The sequence below is a fragment of the Terrapene carolina genome, unplaced genomic scaffold (assembly GCF_002925995.2).
Source record: "Terrapene carolina triunguis isolate 2854851 unplaced genomic scaffold, T_m_triunguis-2.0 Scaffold171, whole genome shotgun sequence".
Lineage (NCBI taxonomy): Eukaryota > Metazoa > Chordata > Testudines > Emydidae > Terrapene > Terrapene triunguis.
Genome location: NW_020664522.1, coordinates 3,467,547 through 3,485,804, shown reverse-complemented (window position 1 = coordinate 3,485,804; position 18,258 = coordinate 3,467,547). Strand labels below are relative to the sequence as shown.

The 18,258-nt window shown below is 43.3% G+C and overlaps 1 protein-coding gene across 2 annotated transcripts; it reads right to left on the bottom strand.

Moving 5' to 3' along the window:
• Positions 1 to 3,094: 3,094 nt before the first annotated feature.
• MRPL23 (mitochondrial ribosomal protein L23) lies at positions 3,095 to 17,614 on the bottom strand. Of its 2 annotated transcripts, none has more exons than XM_024209114.2 (5): positions 17,525 to 17,614; positions 16,274 to 16,396; positions 13,449 to 13,531; positions 11,057 to 11,130; positions 3,095 to 3,422 (listed from the first exon to the last, which is right to left on the bottom strand). In XM_024209114.2, exons 1-5 carry the CDS (start codon positions 17,542 to 17,544, stop codon positions 3,258 to 3,260), a joined length of 465 nt encoding a protein of 154 aa, XP_024064882.2. In that variant the 5' UTR covers positions 17,545 to 17,614; the 3' UTR covers positions 3,095 to 3,257. The 2 variants fall into 2 exon arrangements, with proteins under 2 accessions (XP_024064882.2, XP_024064890.2); XM_024209122.2 differs by lacking the exon at positions 17,525 to 17,614 and adding an exon at positions 16,494 to 17,030.
• Between the last annotated feature and the right edge of the window lie 644 nt (positions 17,615 to 18,258).

The window sequence follows — 18,258 nt, the reverse complement described above, 5'->3', positions numbered from 1 at the left end:
GCCAGAAGTACTCCCCGTTCTATTTGTTTTTGTGAGATTTTCACTCAGTATTTTATTAACTTTATCTTCACTTGGATTGGAAATTTCTCCTTTGTGGGGTTTAGCTGCTGGGTATCTGCTACAATGTGCAAGAGCCAGTTTTATACAGATTCGTAGCACCAGATCCTGGCCCCTATTCCTTCCCATTTGTGCCAGCCCTGCAGTGCAAAAGGGGCAAAAATCTGGCTTAAATGGCCATCTGGGGAGTCCTCTTACATAGAGGAACCCCTGGGTGGCAAGGGGCCACTATAGCAAAACCCTCGCATAGGGTGTGCTCTGGACTGCAGCATACTATCTTCATCCTGGGCTGTTACTACTGGTGCAAGTGATTAAACCTCAGGCAAGCCATCCTCAGGCTACTCTAAGTTGCACTGGGGGCCTATCCTGCCCTGAGCTACTCTGAGAACCTGGAAGTGGGCAGGGCAGAAAGGCTGAAGTGTTAGAGCCTCATGGCTAAGCCAGGAACCTGTTGCTATTATGTCTAGCTCTTATAGACAAAGAACAACCCCAGTTAACCAAAGCTGAGTCATACCTGCCTCACAGGGCAATACTATACTCTTCACGGCGGAGAGCCGCTCGGCTCTTTGGTTAAGGCTGGCTGACCAGTGACAAGGAAGGAGGCAGTAAAGAACACCAGCCAGCTTCCCCAAAGCCAGCTGGCAGCATGAGGGTGGTTCTGCTCCAGCTCTCCCAAGCCCATGGTACAAGGAGGAGGCAGTTACCTAGCTTAGTACATCAGCTGGACTCCACATGCATTATTTAGCATTCATGCTGCAGTAGCAACTGGATACTCCCATCAGGATCAGGTCCACATTGTGCTGGGAGCTGTGCAAATACACAGTAAAAGTCCCTCGCACAAGCAGCTTATAGTCTGAGACTGGGGTTATGCTAGTCTGAGCATAACCCCTTTAAACCAACTAGTCTGGAAATTCAGCCACTCTATTCTAAAATTCTAGGCCATCTCCTGACTTACACAAGGTTTCAGGTGTCACTAGAGATCTTTGGCACTGTTGGGTTTGTCGCATATGCTGGGCATAAAAACTAATTCAGATGGAGCTAATATTTTTCCACATCTACTACTGTAGCTCTGTTAGCAGTTCCGTGATAGTAAAACCTCCCTTCTTGTTTCTCCCACCCCAAGAGCATCTCTCTGTTTAAGCACTGGCTGGCAGATCATGATGCACTCTAAATCTCTTTCTTGGAAGTTGTACAAGGAGGGGGTGGGGTATTCACTCATGTTGTAAGGAACAAACCACAGGAATCGGACTGTCATGCAGGGGGAAAGGCAGCTAATGAGCAGGACGGAGTGCATAAAATCCTATTTGGATGGCTTCTCTGGGGAACAGCTGTCTCCTTGTAAACATCTTGCTAGCTGTCCAGTCTGCAAGTCTGGACAGAGACAGTTAAAGGAGAGTGCCTGGGTTGAGGGAGAAGGGTGTTAAAGGGGAGAGTTCATTCACTGCACAGCCAAGGGCTTCAAGTGGCAGAACTCAACAGCAGGGGAAACTTGAGCTGAAAGTTTGACCCCTCACATGCTGGAGAGGAGGAGATTTGTATGTCTAGTGGCCAACCGAGATAAACCAGAGCACTAAGGGCGGCACAGCTCCCTTTCCAAAAGCCACAGTTGTACAGTTACTCTATCTGCTGAAGAGCAGCCCCCCTTTTAACATACAAGCAGAGCACATTACCTGGCGAAGAGGAGAGAAGGAAAGGATATGTCCTCACTAGAGCAAAGAGAAAAGGCAGGAACACAAGACAATGAAAGAATCTGAAGACAGCAACCCTACATTAGAAACACTTTGCTGGTATAACTGCTGGCAGACCCTCTTATCATAGATGCAGCTATAGCAGCAAGAAAGTGCTTTTGCCAGCATAGTTTACACCAGATCTGTGAGCGAAAATAAACTATGCTGGCAAAAGCATTTTATGTCAGTATAACCGCATTTTCCCTAGGGCTCGTGCCAGAATAACTCTCTCATAAAAAAAAAATCATCCTCCTATCTGACATTGTTATGCCAGCAGAAGTTTCCAGTGTGCACTTGTCCTAAGAATCACCTACTTATGTCATGTATCAGCATTCAGGGAGAATCATATTCACTAGTTCCTGCAAGTCTTTGTGGGCTATATAAATGTGTATATGGATGTGTATCCATCTTGTATAGCCTCCTCCTCCAACATTAAAAGCCCCACAACACTAGAATGTATTAAACATTAATGGAGTAGTGAAATTAGATCATAGCTACATCCCCAAGCAGAAAAAGTCACTACAGCATAGTATCCTGTGAGCAAAGCATTAGTCCTCTTGGCAAGGATGGAAACTGGTGCTCTGAAGCCCATGTAACCAATCTACTGGCTAGCTAGAGCAACCAGTCCATCTTATATCGCCCCATCAGTACAGCATCCACCCAGCTCATCCTTTATACAATCTATTCAATGCACACTACAATTAACATTGGACAATCACATTCCTGATACTGGTGCTCAAATGACCTGCAGGAGGCAGTGAGTAAGAAGAGTGGGAGTAGAGGTCTGCTTAGGCCTTTAAATTTAAGCCCGACCTATACTTGAACTGGACCCAAGCCCACCCGACCAGAGCCTGAGAGGGTTTAGACATTTTCCAATCCAACCCTGAATCTTTCACCCCAAACCTGAATCACTGCTGCCCCTGCCTGTGGGGTTGGCACAGTAGTGGCTGCATGCCCCATTCCTGCCATCCACCATTGCACTAGGGCGGAGAGGGAGGCACTACGCCTTGTGAGAACACTCGCTCCGCAGCACACAGAGAGTGCAGTGAGATGGCAACAGCCACCAGGAGTGGGGCATGCAGCTGCTGCCACGCCAACCTCACAGGCAGGAGAAGGTCAGAGACAGCCTGACCTGACCGCAAGAAGGTTGGGTTGTTTTCTGACCTGCCTCAAACCTGACACTTGTAGATAGGTTCCATTGATTCAGGTCGAGTTGCAGGGCTCTAAGTGGGAGAGGGTGGGTGATACACTCGCCCAGCCAAAGAGAATTGCCAGTGAGTCTGTATTTAAGAGGTCCGGAGCCTTTATAAGAAAGATCTGAAATGCTGTCTTTTTATTTTTATTTCTCTTTTGTGCCATTTTGTCGTAGTTATGCACAGATAGGCTGCTCGAAAATAAACCCTATGTCATAGGGAGAGAAAAACGCAGGTTCCGCTGATTAAAATCCATCGGAGAGGCAGCTGCCTTGTTCCATCAAAGTCCAAACCAGTTGGTGACTCCTCCTCGCCTGGGGTCAGCTGTCTGCCTCTGTCTCTCGTTCTCCATAAATTGCTTCTGGATGTCTTCGACAGAGCCAGGTTCTGGGGTTTCTTCTTTCTCTGGAAATAGGTTTGGGAACTGAAAGGTTTGTCCCTGACCCTAAAGAGAGAGAACAAATGGTCAGATACACATTCCAGTCTTTCTCTGAAGTAGCTGTGATGTACATACTTACAGCTATATCTGAAAACCACCCGGAAGCTTCAGCTGGTGGAGAATGCTACTTCCCATCTCCCAAGCAGGACAGGGCCCTACACACACCAAGAGCTCATACTCTGCACTGGTTTCCTATTCACTTCTATGTGCAAATCCAGGTGTTGGCAACAATCTTTAAGGCATGAATGCTCAGGAGATGACTATCTGAGATCCATCTCTTATATTATACCACAGTGCATCAACTAAGAGGTGTCTGTATTAGCTCCTAAGATAAGATCAAGGCCAGTGGCAGTGAGCAGTTCTGCCAGAGTCCCAACTTCAGTGAACCATGTAAAGACCATTTATTTTGTTTAGCACTTAGGTAATGGTCTGTGTTTATGGCTGGTTAATTTATAATATAAATGTTATACTTAATATGCCTTGCTGTCACGGTGAGAAGTGCTCCAGTTCAGTCTCAGCAAGTCACTACAGGGAGGGTTGTACAGGATAGTGGTTGGCAGGGGTCTCTCACCAGTTGAAACAAAGAATAGAATGTAAAACAACAGTACAGTGGAAAAAAACTATAATGTACCAACAACGTTCATGAGATAAAGTGATTAAACCTACATCAATCATTCCGCCTAACAGACAAGCTGTTGTAGTATATCACCATCACAGGATCGATGTTTCCCGCTTGGATGGAAAATAAACATCAGTTGGCCTCTAGCTTTTATCTAACAGCAGGAAACCATTATTCTGTGACAACGTTTTATCCCATTGACATTATCTCTATTTCTGAGTATTGTTTGCACCAATTGCAACCTCTTTAAATCAACAATGCAAGCCCTGTCCATTCATTTCAGTATGAAACGCTGCATAATTAAACACACACACAATAATATGGCAGAGAGAGAGATGTTATAAAAATAACACTGGGGCTGTTTTAAAACTATCTGACAAATAAATGCACATTTCTCAAGGTTTTTATATGCATTTATTGCCACTCTATAAACTGAAATTGGTTTTGCAAATTAGAGTGCATTTGTAAAAAATGGGTAAATACCCATCTACACTACAAACACATCAGAGATCCAGTTACAACACAGCTCCAGATGGGAGCTTAATCACATTTCATACCCAGGCTGGCATCAGAGCAAGGCTCAACTATGCTTCCAGAACACTGTTGTGTTCCCATCTACACTTCATTTTAGAACTGAAAATGTGATGCAACTGGGTCTCAGGAGAACAGTAACCATGTCACTTGACACAGTTGTCCTTGTATTGTTTTTTTTATTTAGCCTTATACACTGCATGGCAATTTACAGGTGAGAGATGGTCTAAACCCCAAATGTAGACAAAGAAGTTGCAACTTGCCCCAGTTGAGCTTATCCATGCTTGAACCTACAACAAGTTCAACTAGTGCAATGAGATTCCCAGGTTGTTTCTGTGGCATAGCCTCTTAGGAACCCCAGGAAGTGTATCTACACTACAAAACAATCAGGGGACTGGGTACAGCACAGCTGTCCTACAACAATTAAAGCACAGCTCCATTTCATAGTATAGAATTGGGCCTCATCAGTACTCCTAAACAGTGCTGAAACCATGGAGTATTGAAGCTCCTTTGCTGTAAGTACGACGAAAGTAGCTACACCATTCCCTTAGAAAATGCACAGACTGGACCAGCTGTGAGCACTCTTGCAGCCCAAGGCTGTCCGAGACTTTAGCAGACTTCAGGCATGTTGCTAAGATCCTGTCTACACTGCACAATATGCTTTAATGAAAACAAGGGACAATCATGTTGTAGCGAAATCCCCTGACACAGACAAGGTCAGCCCTAAAGCCTCATTCACACTGGGGATTAAACCATTTCAGCTGAATTGATTTCAAAACAATTCAAGCCAACATGTAGGCAGGACCCAAGCACAAGTTTTACTGGTAACAATGTGGAAAGGAGTGATCTCCTGATGCAGCACAGCCATTTTGGTATGTTTCCAATACTGATATGCTTCCATTATTGGGGAATGAAGGAAAATAGTCCCTGCAGCGTACTAGTGACATCCATTGTGATTCACTAAGCATTGCAAAAAGAGAATGTAGAGTTATGCACAGAGGCTACAGTGGAACCAAACAAACTTTTCGTCCATTTATCAAAGTGCTCAGAGTTCCCATTTCAAGGCTGGTGAAAGTAAAATATTGAGCAGATTAAGTCTATCTGTATCTGGAGCTTTTGAATAAATAAAAATCAGCGTAGACAAGTTGGCTCTTTCCAGCTCTTGTTTTGTAAAGAAATTCTGATTTTGGCTGGCAGCCAGACACGATTTCAAACAGCCAAAACATTACACCCTGGAACTGAAGGTTTATAAATCCTAAGTAACAATACTATGCTGTAATACTGCACTGTAAGACTCTGGAGTGATGAAAGCTGTATGAAAAATAGCTATTGTGCATGCTTGGTAGCTAATTTTCAAAAGCATATTTCTGGGCTTTTTCAAAACTTAAAATATATCAGGAGGCATCCATTTATGTAAAGGGCAGAGTGTACATTCAGACATATTTAAATTCAGTATACCTAAGGCATTAGGTATATTGTTTGTAAATAACATATACAAGTTTACCATTTTTAAAGTAATACAGTAAACAACTGGCAGACATATGATAAAAAGATTCATAAGAGAAATCCTGACCTACCTAAAGTCAAAAGCAAAATTTCCATTGACTTCAATAGGACCACAACGTCACCTCTAACTTTCCATGTGATGGAATGTTGACTGTTACAACATGCAACTGGAAGGCATGTTTCTGGCGTTCTATTCCTAGTGCTCACAATGGTTTGCTGTGTGACCTTCTGTAAGCCATTTAACCACACTGGGCCCCAAATTGCTCCTTTTGTATATTGAAGATAATGCCAAACTCACAAGGGTGCAGTGAGATTTTGTCTAAAAAATGCTTTGAGATCACTGAATGAAGGGGGCTTTAAAAATATATTATATTGTTGTTGGGATAGTAAAACTTGGTGCTAAAAATCTATGTATTGCAAGGATTCAGGGTCTTCCCACAGATTTCATTGTTTTCTACAAATTATAAATTTATATTCAAGAGAGGTGCATGGTCCATTGTTTACATTAAAAAAAGGAAGCAATTAACTCCTCAAATCTAATCCTTCTTCAACAAAAAAAACTTCAAAAACAGAATCCAACGTGAAGCTGCAGAACTGGAATTAATTTGCAAACTGGATACCATCAGATTAGGCCTGAATAAAGACTGGGAGAGGTTGGGTCATTACAAAACCTAAACCTAATTTCCCCAATATGAATTTCTCCCTACTGTTACTCACATCTTCTTGTCAACTGTCTGTAACGGGCCACTCTCTTACTACTTCAAAAGTTATTTTTCCTCCCTTCGTATCCTGCTGTTAATTGATTTACCTAATTAGACTGACCTCACACGTGGTAAAGCAACCCCCATCCTTTCATGTATTTATATCTGCTCCTGTATTTTCCACTCCATGCATCTGATGAAGTGGGTTCTAGCCTACGAAAGCTTATGCCCAAATAAATTTGTTAGTCTCTAAGGTGCCACAAGGACTCCTCGTTGTTCCTTCTGTTTCAGTTTACCCTAGTATAAAGTTCATTTACATAATGGCGATTGTAAGGATTAATTCATGAAATGTTGTTAAAACCTTTGAAGATGAAAATGCTATAATAAGTGCTAAGTCTATTTTTAGTTTACATTTCTAGCTCTTCTGGTTAGGAAGATCGTTTTCAGGGTAGAAATAAAGGTTGTCTTCAGAGAGAAATATCACACCAAGAGGTACAAATTGCCTCCATTCAGCTTAATGGGCTGTTAAGTGATCATAATTAGGCCTTTAAAGTTAAGTGTTCACATTGTTAACCTTTTCACCGCCGAGCATCATGCCAGAAATATCCAGCTAATAGGCTTGTCCAGCACAAGCTAGTTATTATACGTGCTTTGACCTTCCATTTATTTCACAAATTTAGGAATGGAAGGACAGCACAGAAACTGTTCTATAGGAATGATGCAACAAATGTTGAGTTTGCAAACAGCTGAAAGCTCTTTTGATTATTTGGATAATTAAGACGCTTACTACTGTCCTTCAGAATTAGGACAGAGTGATGTTTATAATGTCATCATCTAAAATATGCTGGATTCCTACAGTGTGGGACGTGGGCCAGCAGCAAAGGCAGCTCAGTTTTATAACCTAATATATTTGCATGACTCTCCTTGTGTCTTATAATAATATCTGGTATTAAAATAAAGAGTAGAGCCAAGGAGAATAGGAGACTTAACTTTAAAATCCTTTCTGTAACATAGCAGCATATGGGGAATCTTACTTTCTCCAAAATGCCTCAAATACAGCGAGAAACCCTACAAACTGCTGTCATCTTTGGATGGGATCATTTTTAAAGTGACATGTGAACTGCTAAATACATGCTTATAAGGCACTGTAGCCAAAACATATGTAGGAATATTTACAAAAAAATTCCCACTGGTGCCATCCCTTGTACAGCTGAACAGGTGCTAGCCCAACGTAGACAAGACTGCTCTTCTTTTTATTACCATTTCCATTAGACTTTCTCTAAGCAGGTTTAATTAAAATGGAGGTAAAACCAGGTGTGGATTTCAGAGTCTTCTGCTAAGCTCCACTTGCTTAGCAGAACTAGCAGCTTTGACGATTTAAGGTAATTTTTAATGGGAGAATAGTAACAACTGGACTGACAACTTATTTGGCAAGTTAGAACCTGAGGAAAAAGAAAAACATTCCAAATCCCCAAGAAATAGAATTTAAAAGAGACTGAACTGATATATTGTATATGATTCTTAATAACATACCGTTCATCTTCAAAACACTTTCAGTACATTAGTATGTGCAAGTGCTGTAGAAACTGATGTTCTCCAAAGTAGAGCAGCATGACTGGTCTCTTTAAAATGAACCTGATTTCATCCAGGTAACCAGAGACTTTTTAGTGAAGGAAGTCACACTAGGAAGAGTAATGCTTCCACCTAGTGGTTGATAAGAAGGCCAACACAAAACACTCCTGACCTCTTCAATTTTCTTACACTCTTACACCATTTTAACTTGAAACTGGACTAGAGAAAACACAGCTGGTAAAAATGATGGGGAAGCAAAAAACACTGACTAGTTTGGCCTTAATTGGAGTTGTTACAGATGCAGCATGATTCTAATCAAAAAGGGATTTTGAAGTGCTTAGCAGAGGTTTTTCTACACTATGAGTAGAGTTCTATTTTAACCATGGGCTCCATGGGGCCTAATGAAGGCAAACCAAAAGTTTCAGAATTGACAGTGAGGGCATGAACTCTAGTCCACTGCTGTAAAAGCAACACTAATGCAGAACTGGGAGCAGAGTGAGAGACAGACCAGAATTAGTAATTAAAAAAAAAAAAAAAAAAAAGACACAAAGAGGAGAAATACATAGGGAAGACATGAAAGTAAAGAGTACCAGGGGCCAGGAGGTAGAGCACACACAAAAGAAACAGAAGAGGGCAGGAAGAGCCTGGAAACCTAGAGGTGAGGGGAAGCAGAACACACACATAATATCCTGGCTCAAGGTTCACTGCATTATTTTTCAGTGCCTCGTGTTATTACTTTACTTGTATTACTGTAGGAGCATCTAGGAGCTCTACCTATGCATCCAGGCTCCCTTTGTACAGCGCCTACCACAGTGAAGAGCAAATAAACCATCCCTGCCCCAAAGCATTAGAGCTGTCTCATATCACGGAATGATAAAGAATGGCATTGTTAAACGCTTGCCCCGCACAGATGGGATGTCTGTGATTGTTCCAGGTACAGATGCTTGGCCTGAGGTAAGCACACACAATACTGCTTTGAGTCTGCAATCTATTCCACAACACTGGAGAATTTTGTTTCTAATTACAGTGTAGACATCTTCTGAAGATCTATGCCTGTTTACAGACTGGCTGATCCTTCCTGAAAGCAGAGAATGTGGCAGTGGAAAGTGGCTGCCATTGGCCAGAATGCGGAGCCTGGCCAGGAAATGCAAGGATACCATGCACCCCTGAATCCTCTCCACCCGCAAGGCTCCTTTTAAGTCTTGACTGTGGCTTAGAGAGGCTTCCTCACAGCGGAAGCCCTGAGAAGCATAGACATTATAGTAACGCTGCCTACCATCTCCCAGGGTAAATCTCCCCTGTATCTCAGACTATGTCTTCCCTGAAAATAATAGGTATGTTTTTACATCAAATAGCTATTGCATGTTGTAAAATCCTAGTGGAGACAAGGACCTGGAGTTTTTACCTCCATGTAAGCTAGCGGGAGGTCAACTCTATACACTCCCCAGGAGGGCTGTTACACAGTTGTACATAACAGGATTTATTTTTATCTTGGTCTTTTTAAAAAAAAAAAAAAATGAATAAATTACATATAAAACCCATTAAAAGAACATTTAAGGTTGCAAAGTCAAGCACCAGAACATTAGGAAATGCCAGATTTATGGATGACTATGCAACCTTAATTCAGTTTTCTGTGCATATGCATTACGATCCAGTCTTTCATTACATGATCATATACTATTTTTCCCACAGAACACTTGCTTCATTCAATGCACAGGGTGGATGCACAAGGGAGTAGGATTAAGGTTGTACAGGCAATAGTAATTCTGGCATTTTCTAAGTTTCCAGTGCTTGATTTGGCAATTTTAATAATGTTCTTTTAAGGTAGTTTTTGTGAGTGTAAGTTTTCGATCAAAGAGGTTATTCCAGGAAGAGATCTGAACTATAATATGCTTGGGTTGTTAAAAAAAACAAAACAAAAAAACTACCACAGTTATACAAAATATTGGGCTCCATCTCCACTGGGACACCAACATTTTAGAACCCAGTTTAGCCACAAAGCATACTTGTTAGACATGACTGAAAGCCCACCAAGGCAGTACCTAAACTCTTCCAACCATTCCAACATCCAAAGAGTTTTATTAAAATCACCACCACCACCCCGCTTTATTCTTTAACTTAGCAGACATTTCAGCAATCAGCCACATAAGTGGTGAACCTTTCAACATGCAGAGTACAGGGTCAGCATGAAACTCACTGGCAGACTGATACTCAATGGTACCTGACTGGACCTTAGATTCAGGCTTCAAACAAAAAGGGATTTAAAAACGAATGGTTTGTTTGGGTGTTTCTGAACTAAACTCTTTTCATTCAGACAACCGCATCATGAGGTCTCAAGGGTGGCAGGGGATGACACCATTAGTACATTATTGGGAGTGGACTACATCCACCCTGATTGAATTGGCCCTGTCAACACTGGTTCTCCACTTGCGAAGTAACTCCCTGCTCTCCATGTGTCAGTATATAATGCCTGCATCTGTAACTTTCACTCTATGCATCTGAAGAAGTGAGGTTTTTACCCACGAAAGCTTATGCCCAAATAAATCTGTTAGTCTTTAAGGTGCCATCAGACTCCTTGTTTTTATTAGTACAGGGAAGGCTGAAGTTGCATAAATATACAGTACAAATGGACAATTAACTAAGCATTATTTCTAATTATGCTGATTAACAGACCCTACCCTCACTTCAAACACACATACATGTTTACTCACCAGCTGTACGTACGCAACTTTGTAATCTGGCTTCTTCACTTTCTGGTTCTTGTGGTTCCTTTTATTGTTTGCACCTATTCAAGTGAAGAGAAACACTTTTACTTTCCGAGAGTCACAAGCTCCCCCAACTGAAAGGTTTGATTTGAGTTTTGATTCTTTTGTGGGGAAGAATTCTATCTTAGCTATTTATAACTACACCTCTACCCCGATATAACGCGACCCGATATAACACGAATTCAGATATAACGCGGTAAAGCAGTGCTCCGGGGGGGGCGGGACTGCGCACTCCGGCGGATCAAAGCAAGTTCGATACAACAGTTTCACCTATAACGCAGTAAGATTTTTTGGCTCCTGAGGACAGCGTTATATCAGGGTAGAGGTGTATTACCATAGAATCTGGGCACCTCACAATGATTAAAACATATTTATCCTTTGGTAGGTACTATTATCCCAATTTTACAGACTGGGAACCGAGGCGCACTAGCTGAAGGCCACACAGGAAGCCTGTGGTGGAGCAGGAAATTGAACCCAGATCTCCGCTAGTGTCCTAGCCACTAGGTCAGCTTTGGGAAACCAGTACTCCCAAGGCAGAAAACAGTCATTTATTAAGTGGCTATGAGATCAGTGTCCCTGCTCCCTGGAGCTCCCCATCTAAACTATACACTCTGTAGCGCTAGTGCACAAGTGCAATTTACTGTTTCTGCTTTTAAAGAAATTACAAAATCCAAAAAGTTTAGCAATTTTTAATTTTCTAAAATATAGTGGCTGTGCTTCATTATAACTCCCCAACTAATGACACTTTCCCACTCCCTGCTCGTCTATCTTCCTCCCAACATACACACACAAACAACCACCATCTCCACCAGCCAGGCTAGGCTTTACGGGGAGGTGGAGTGGAGAGGTTGCCAAATTGGGTATGAATATTTTTAGAAGCTGTTTGGAAGTAAATGTGCATAAAGTCAGTATAAAGTTATTTATAAAATAAAAATCTGAAAATACTACACTTGCTCTCCCATTAATTTACTCTCTACTTTTCTCCCCATACACACACAAATACATAACTATTTTAAGAATTTAGCAACATTTCTTCATGTTTTCTCTAGGAATTTTTACTTCCCTCCTGTCTCTTCCTCCTCAGATTTCTCCTGTAACCTTGTTTTTTACCCTTTTTTAAAAAATGTCCGCCCCACTGATGGCCTTCACACACACATCCAACCTGTTCATCCTCTCTAGTTGTGAGATGCAGACTAAGAAAAACATCCAGCAACCCAACACAATTTGACCTGTCGGTCAGAACAAGTTACATTTCAGTTACTTACTGCTTGAAAATCAAGCCGATGACATTTAAAAATCCTGCCCCTTAGTCTGCACCACTCTTCCAATGCATTCCAGCTATGATAACAAAAGCTCCAGGGAGGGGGACATCAGATGCAAAGGTGGTTTTATGGCACCTTTGTGCACCCTAATCCAAGAGTTGTTTGGCACCAGGTCATATCCTGGCATTAATTAGAGCAGACTATGATGGATTTTTGGGCGTAGGGGCTAGGGCATAACCATGACAATTATATTGTCTGGTTGTTAGATAAACTCAACTACTTTCGGCCTTAACTATTTCTTAATACTTTAAGAAATATGGGGGAGGGAGGTTGTTAGTTTGTTTTAACTAATTTTATATAAGAATGAAGGTTGGGGTTGGCAGGTGTCTAACTTCAGAGGGGATAGATTTTATGCTCAGCAAAATGAGGAACCAACAGTACCAACCAGGGGCATGAACGCTGTATAGCTGTAATCGCATCTCACTTTTCATCTGCAGGTTCCTGCTATTACAGTCCTGGGCTACCCTTAGAAGTCTAACAGAATTCTGCCAACAGAATCCCTCCTGCTATTTCAGTCTTGGGTCCCTACCAAACAGAGGCTGCTGATCTTGCTAAACTGTGTGAAGGTTATGTGATATGAAATACAATGGGAGAAGGTAAGGACTGAGCAAACAGAGATACTGATTTTTACCTCATCCCAGGGAAAGGGGGTCCTCTGGCTCAGGGACAAAAGAAAACTTTCTGAATTGAACAAATATGAAGACCAAATTCCACTTTCCCCAGAATAGGACAGTTGAAGTTCACAGATAAAGGAGTTTAGGAAAGCCCAGGACTGGATGACCATAGAGACACAGCTGATCTTCAACCTTGGAGAGGAAGATCTCTCCACCACAGTGATGGGATCTATGCGGTGGCAGGCGGGAGAGAAATTTCACCACACCACCCTCTCAAAATACCTTACTGGAAAATCAACACTTGGGGATTAAAAAAAAAAACAGTTGTAGGCTGAAGAGGAGCTTTGTTGAAAACAAAAACTTTTTAAACATCCCGAAAAGAAGCTTAGCCTCTGCACTCACCATACTGTATTCTGGTCCTCACAACAGACACTGGCACGTTGTATATTTTTTCAAGGTAATTCTTAACATCCACTCTCGTCATCCTGTGCAAAGAGGAAATATTTTGGAGAGGAGGGAAGAAAAGTGTAAATGTTTAAACTAAATTCAAAACAGAAAAAAATATGTATAGGCTTATCAATACTTTAGAGCAAATATATCAACAAGTCCATTTGGCCAAGATAATTTGACTGCCACAAATATATAAACCATACAAACAGTTCACAATGGTTCTATAAGCAAACACAGGCTGCAGCAATAATAACTATTTAATCCAATGTAATCTTAATAGTCAAAAACTCAAATGCCAGTTGTATTCAAAGAGGGTGGATGGGCTCACTCTCTCTATCCTAAGTGGACAATTCTTTTGTTTTCTTTGTAGAAGTCTCTAATCTCTGAAAACAAATGGATGAGTAACTGTGACACACAGTACCCCATGTAACCACTGATAATCACATAAAATCTATCTTTCTATAATCAATAAACTTGTTTTATTGTCTTATCTAAACCAGTGTGTTTTGGCTGAAGTGGTTGGGGAATCTCCACTCAGGTTAACAAAAGCTCAGGCATAATCATTTTCTTTGATAAAATGACGAATTATTAATGAGCTTGCTCTGTGCAGCAGTGTGCTGGACAGTGCAAGATGCACATTTCTGGGGTGCAAGGCTGGGGAACTTACAGGTGTCACCCTGTATATAGTTCGTGAGTGGCTAAAAGAGCATTCATGTAACTTTGCTGGGTGTGCCTTTACATATTAATGGCTGTGTGAGCAGGGCCTGGAGAGGCTGCTTTTCACTAGTAAAGCAGTGTAAGAAGCACCCTGGGCTTGAGAGTGAAGGGGACACAGTGGTTCTGGTTACGCCCTGGGGGATATCACAGCAACACCCTGTCTCTAGGAAGGGGCTCATAACAACCAATGCATTCTCCCACGCCAGTTCCCTTGGACAAATGGAGAGTCTTCTTAATCTACGGAAGAGGCGCTAGGAAAAGCTCATGCTTAAGAAGCTACGGCCTTCACAGCCTAGTGAAGTCCCTGATATAAAAGTTACCTCAACTGTGATACAGTGCCCAAAGCCTACTGTATGTAACACTCAGCTTCTCTATTCCTCAGGCAGTATTTTACAGTTATTGCTCTCAAAGCCTGTCACTACGATTGCACTGGAAACCTATAAAAATGGACAATCTTGTTGCTCCAAAATGTTGCTTATTTTTAAGTGGGACTCACTGTCAAAAATCATTATATACCTAACAGGTGCTCTTCTATAGCACCTTTCCTCAAATAAACTTCAAATCGTTTAAAAATGTTAAGCCTCACAACACCCCTGTATGGAAGGCAGGGATTAAATCCATAGTTGTCAAAACTGAGGCAAAAAGAGCTTTAATGACTTGTCCAAGGTCACAATAAATCAGTGGTAAAGGTGGGAACCCCTAACACCAGACTCCCAAGTCTTGTTCTGATCACTAATCAACATTCCCTTCCTACAGAGTGTGTCGGTGTATTAAAGTATCAATGGGCAGACAATGAGTTTTGTGAAGACAGGGTGCTGTAACATATTTTAATAGTACTGTCCTCCTTGCTGGTCAATAGCTATTGGCACCAAAAAGCTATTGGCTGGATAGCAATCCACTGAACAAGATCCAGAGACCCTGTCTCATAATCCAATGGGATTATGTTTTGAAATCAAAGGAACAGATTATTTAGGATCCTCTTTATCAGTATAGATAGTCATCCAAGACAGGTTCTGCAGCAGCCTACCAGAGGTCCAAAAGTAGTGGTGCATACAGTGAATCTTTTGAAGTGCGTGTTTTTCTCGAGAGTGAGAGGAAGCAGTTGTGAAAAGACAACAAAGTTGGACTCTTAATTTGAAAATATAAAAAAATTAGGGTACAGAACCTTAGCTTGGCTTTGAAGACAGAACTATCACTTGCTAAGTGGATTCACATGCAGCAGCACACAACCACTATATGTTAAAAGCTTCAGGATCTGCAGCCATGCCACTTTAGGCTGTGATCCCATCAGATCACATATGCTAAGCAAGGTCAAAGAGAGTTACATCTTTGCAAGAGAGAACTCCGAGATTACCTATGTGGTGGAGGAAACAGTGTCGATAACTAAATAGGTGTCACTTCTTGCCACCAAATCAGTACAGAACTATTACCAAGCATGTTGTAAAGAGACACTGTTGTTGGAAGAGGCATATTTTGGGTGAGATGTAAAACTCAGCTCCTGAACACTTGTGATAATTAAAGATCTTATGTCCTTTAAATAAGTGCAGGAGTGTTTCCTTAAAGGTCCTACCTAAAATTCCCCTTGAGTTTCAGTTAGATATAGTATTCTACACATTGTCTGAAACTGCAATGTAGTGTTGCTATGTTTCACCCCAGAGATGGCTGCATTTTGGTGAAGCAATTCCAATAAACAATATACATTTTGGTTGGCAAATGGCTTTTGGATGCTTCACAATGAAAGATGTTATCAAAATTGTAGATATTATTTCTAGTTCAAGGAGCATGCTTGCACCTGTGCAACATTCACTGCACATGGCATCCAGGCAATGGGTTTATCTGCTCAAACAGCGGGTGTGAAGTTTCACAACATGGGAGATTTAATAAATTCTAATTACAACCTAAGTCTACTGTAACTAACAATAACAAAATCTGACCTCAAGCCTAGTTAACTGTGTCTCCAGAGATATTGTTCTTCTCATTATTTAGATTGCTATCCCTGAAGGCTTTCAAACTGAGAAGCAGATAACCCTTTCATCTACTGTTTCTCTGGTTGCACTTACTGCATGGAGATACGGAACTGTACAGTGTCTTCTGGCTGTGACACACCAGGCCTCACCAGTGTCATGAAGAAGTTAGGTCGGAAAATCCTCAGCTGGGGGTTTCCCAGCTGGTACAGGGGGTAGCTACAGGGGAGAAAAACATCAAAGTTACTCATAAAACACCAGTGCTATTATAAAATCTTGGTTTTAATTGTTTTACTCCCGGAGTGAAATCACATACTGTACACACAGCAAAGACCATAAACCTCAGCCACAGAACTATGTTATTTCAAACTGGCTTATTCCTTTGCCAGATACACGTTTTTGCACTTTAGTTTTAAAAAACAGGCAGCATGTATAAAGAACAAATCATGTGCTTGGCGGCTACCCTTAATCAGCACCATATGCTATTTCTAAGGAACAAATAAGCCCAGATACATTGCTTTAAATGAGTGTCAGGATTCAACTCTTCACTACCATCCAAAGCAGTATGCAACATCGTCTGAGAGATGTCTTTGCAACAGGGGAAGGGACCAAACCTGTGAGCCAGAAGGTTGTAAGCAGTTTAGGAATGACAGCAAAAGGGATGTGCCAGCAGGAAAAGACGGTAAGCGGGATTCCGAAAAGGAGGAAATGTTAGTGGGACAGCACCAGCATGTGGGAAGAAGGGGGAAAACAAGGGGAGGAAAGGAAACAACAATAAGGAAAAGAAACTGACAGGTCCAGGGAGAAAGCAAGAGCAGAGAACAAGACCAAAGTGCCCCTGACGAGAGAACTGGGCCGCTGTTGCTCACTGCGCTGAAGGGGCTGATGAAGCGCTGCCTGGAGCCCTGCCTATACTAGGGGAACATCTGCACGACAAGTGCCGCAGCTGCAGCGACTCCAATGCGGGCGCGGGGGGGGACTTTCCAGGGCTGTACCGAGCCCCTCCCCCCGCCAGCGGCGGTAGCCAGCACGGGTAGGTCCCGCCCTGCGGGGCTCCAGAGCTGCCCTGTAGGCGCGGGGGCTCGGCCTAGGGGGCCCCTCCGGCCAACTCCCCGCCCAGATTTGGCACAGGAGGCGGGGCCGGAGGGCCGCGGGGGCGGCGTTAGCGGCGCGGTTACCCCCGGAGCGGAGGCGGCCTCCCTGCGCCGCCCCCGGCCCCTCCGCCCTGCTCTCAGGCCGAGCCAGGGGCCGGGCGGGCTCGCGCGCTGGGGGGGTGCCCTGGCGCGGCAGCCTCGCGCCCCTTCGCGCGTGGGTGAATCAAGCAGGGGGGCGGGGCCGGCTACTCACAGAACCTTCCCGGTGGCCATGGCCCCACCGCGCGCGCAGCGTCCCCCGGCCCCACGCGGCCGCGCCCAGCGTCCGTCCGGGCAGTTACGGCGCCCGGCGCGGGAGAGTCTCCCCGGCCGGCTCACTGCAGGCGGAGGCGACGCTATCTCCCCCTGCAGCTCGGGAGGCCTCACTGCACTCGAGCGTTCCGCGCCGGGGCGCCCCTAGCTCGGGCCGGGCTGGGCTGGGCGCGGCGCGCATATCCAAGGCAGCCCCAGGGACGTAGGCGAGGTGGGATCCACAGGGGTGCCTGGCTCCCAGCCACAGCAGGGCTTTTCAATCCTTGTTCCTGGGTGGCAGCCCCCAGCCTTCAAAAATCAGCAGTCAGCCCCTCCCGTATCCCCAAACCTCACGCGATTGCGCTAAAAATCGCCTTGGCTCCCTGGTTTCTGAGCCTGGGGATTACACTGAGCCTAGGAGGGGGTGGGGGTGTCTTCCCGCTGCAACCACCAAGGCGAGACACCTACTTTTATTTTAACTGGAAGTTGAGATTCTCCTGATTCCAGGAGCTGGGGCTTGAAGAAAAACACGGACCCTCACAAAAGTCACAGTAAAATGGTGAGGGTTGGCAATGCTGGTGTAGGTTATGGAACCAAGGGTAAAAAAACAAGAAGCATTTAAGATCCCAGGGTGTCTCAAGGGGAGGGAGTCGATTACTATAAGTCAGAGTCAGAACATTTGCTATGGCCCTGCTT

Coding starts and splice junctions, on each gene's coding strand:
- MRPL23 (XM_024209114.2), bottom strand. CDS start 17,544: ATGGCCACCGGGAAGGTTCT. Junction 16,397..17,524: donor ATGGCCACCGGGAAGGTTCT/GTGAGTAGCCGG, acceptor TCTCCCCTGTAG/CTACCCCCTGTACCAGCTGG. Junction 3,423..11,056: donor AAGTTGCGTACGTACAGCTG/GTGAGTAAACAT, acceptor CTCTCTCTTTAG/GGTCAGGGACAAACCTTTCA.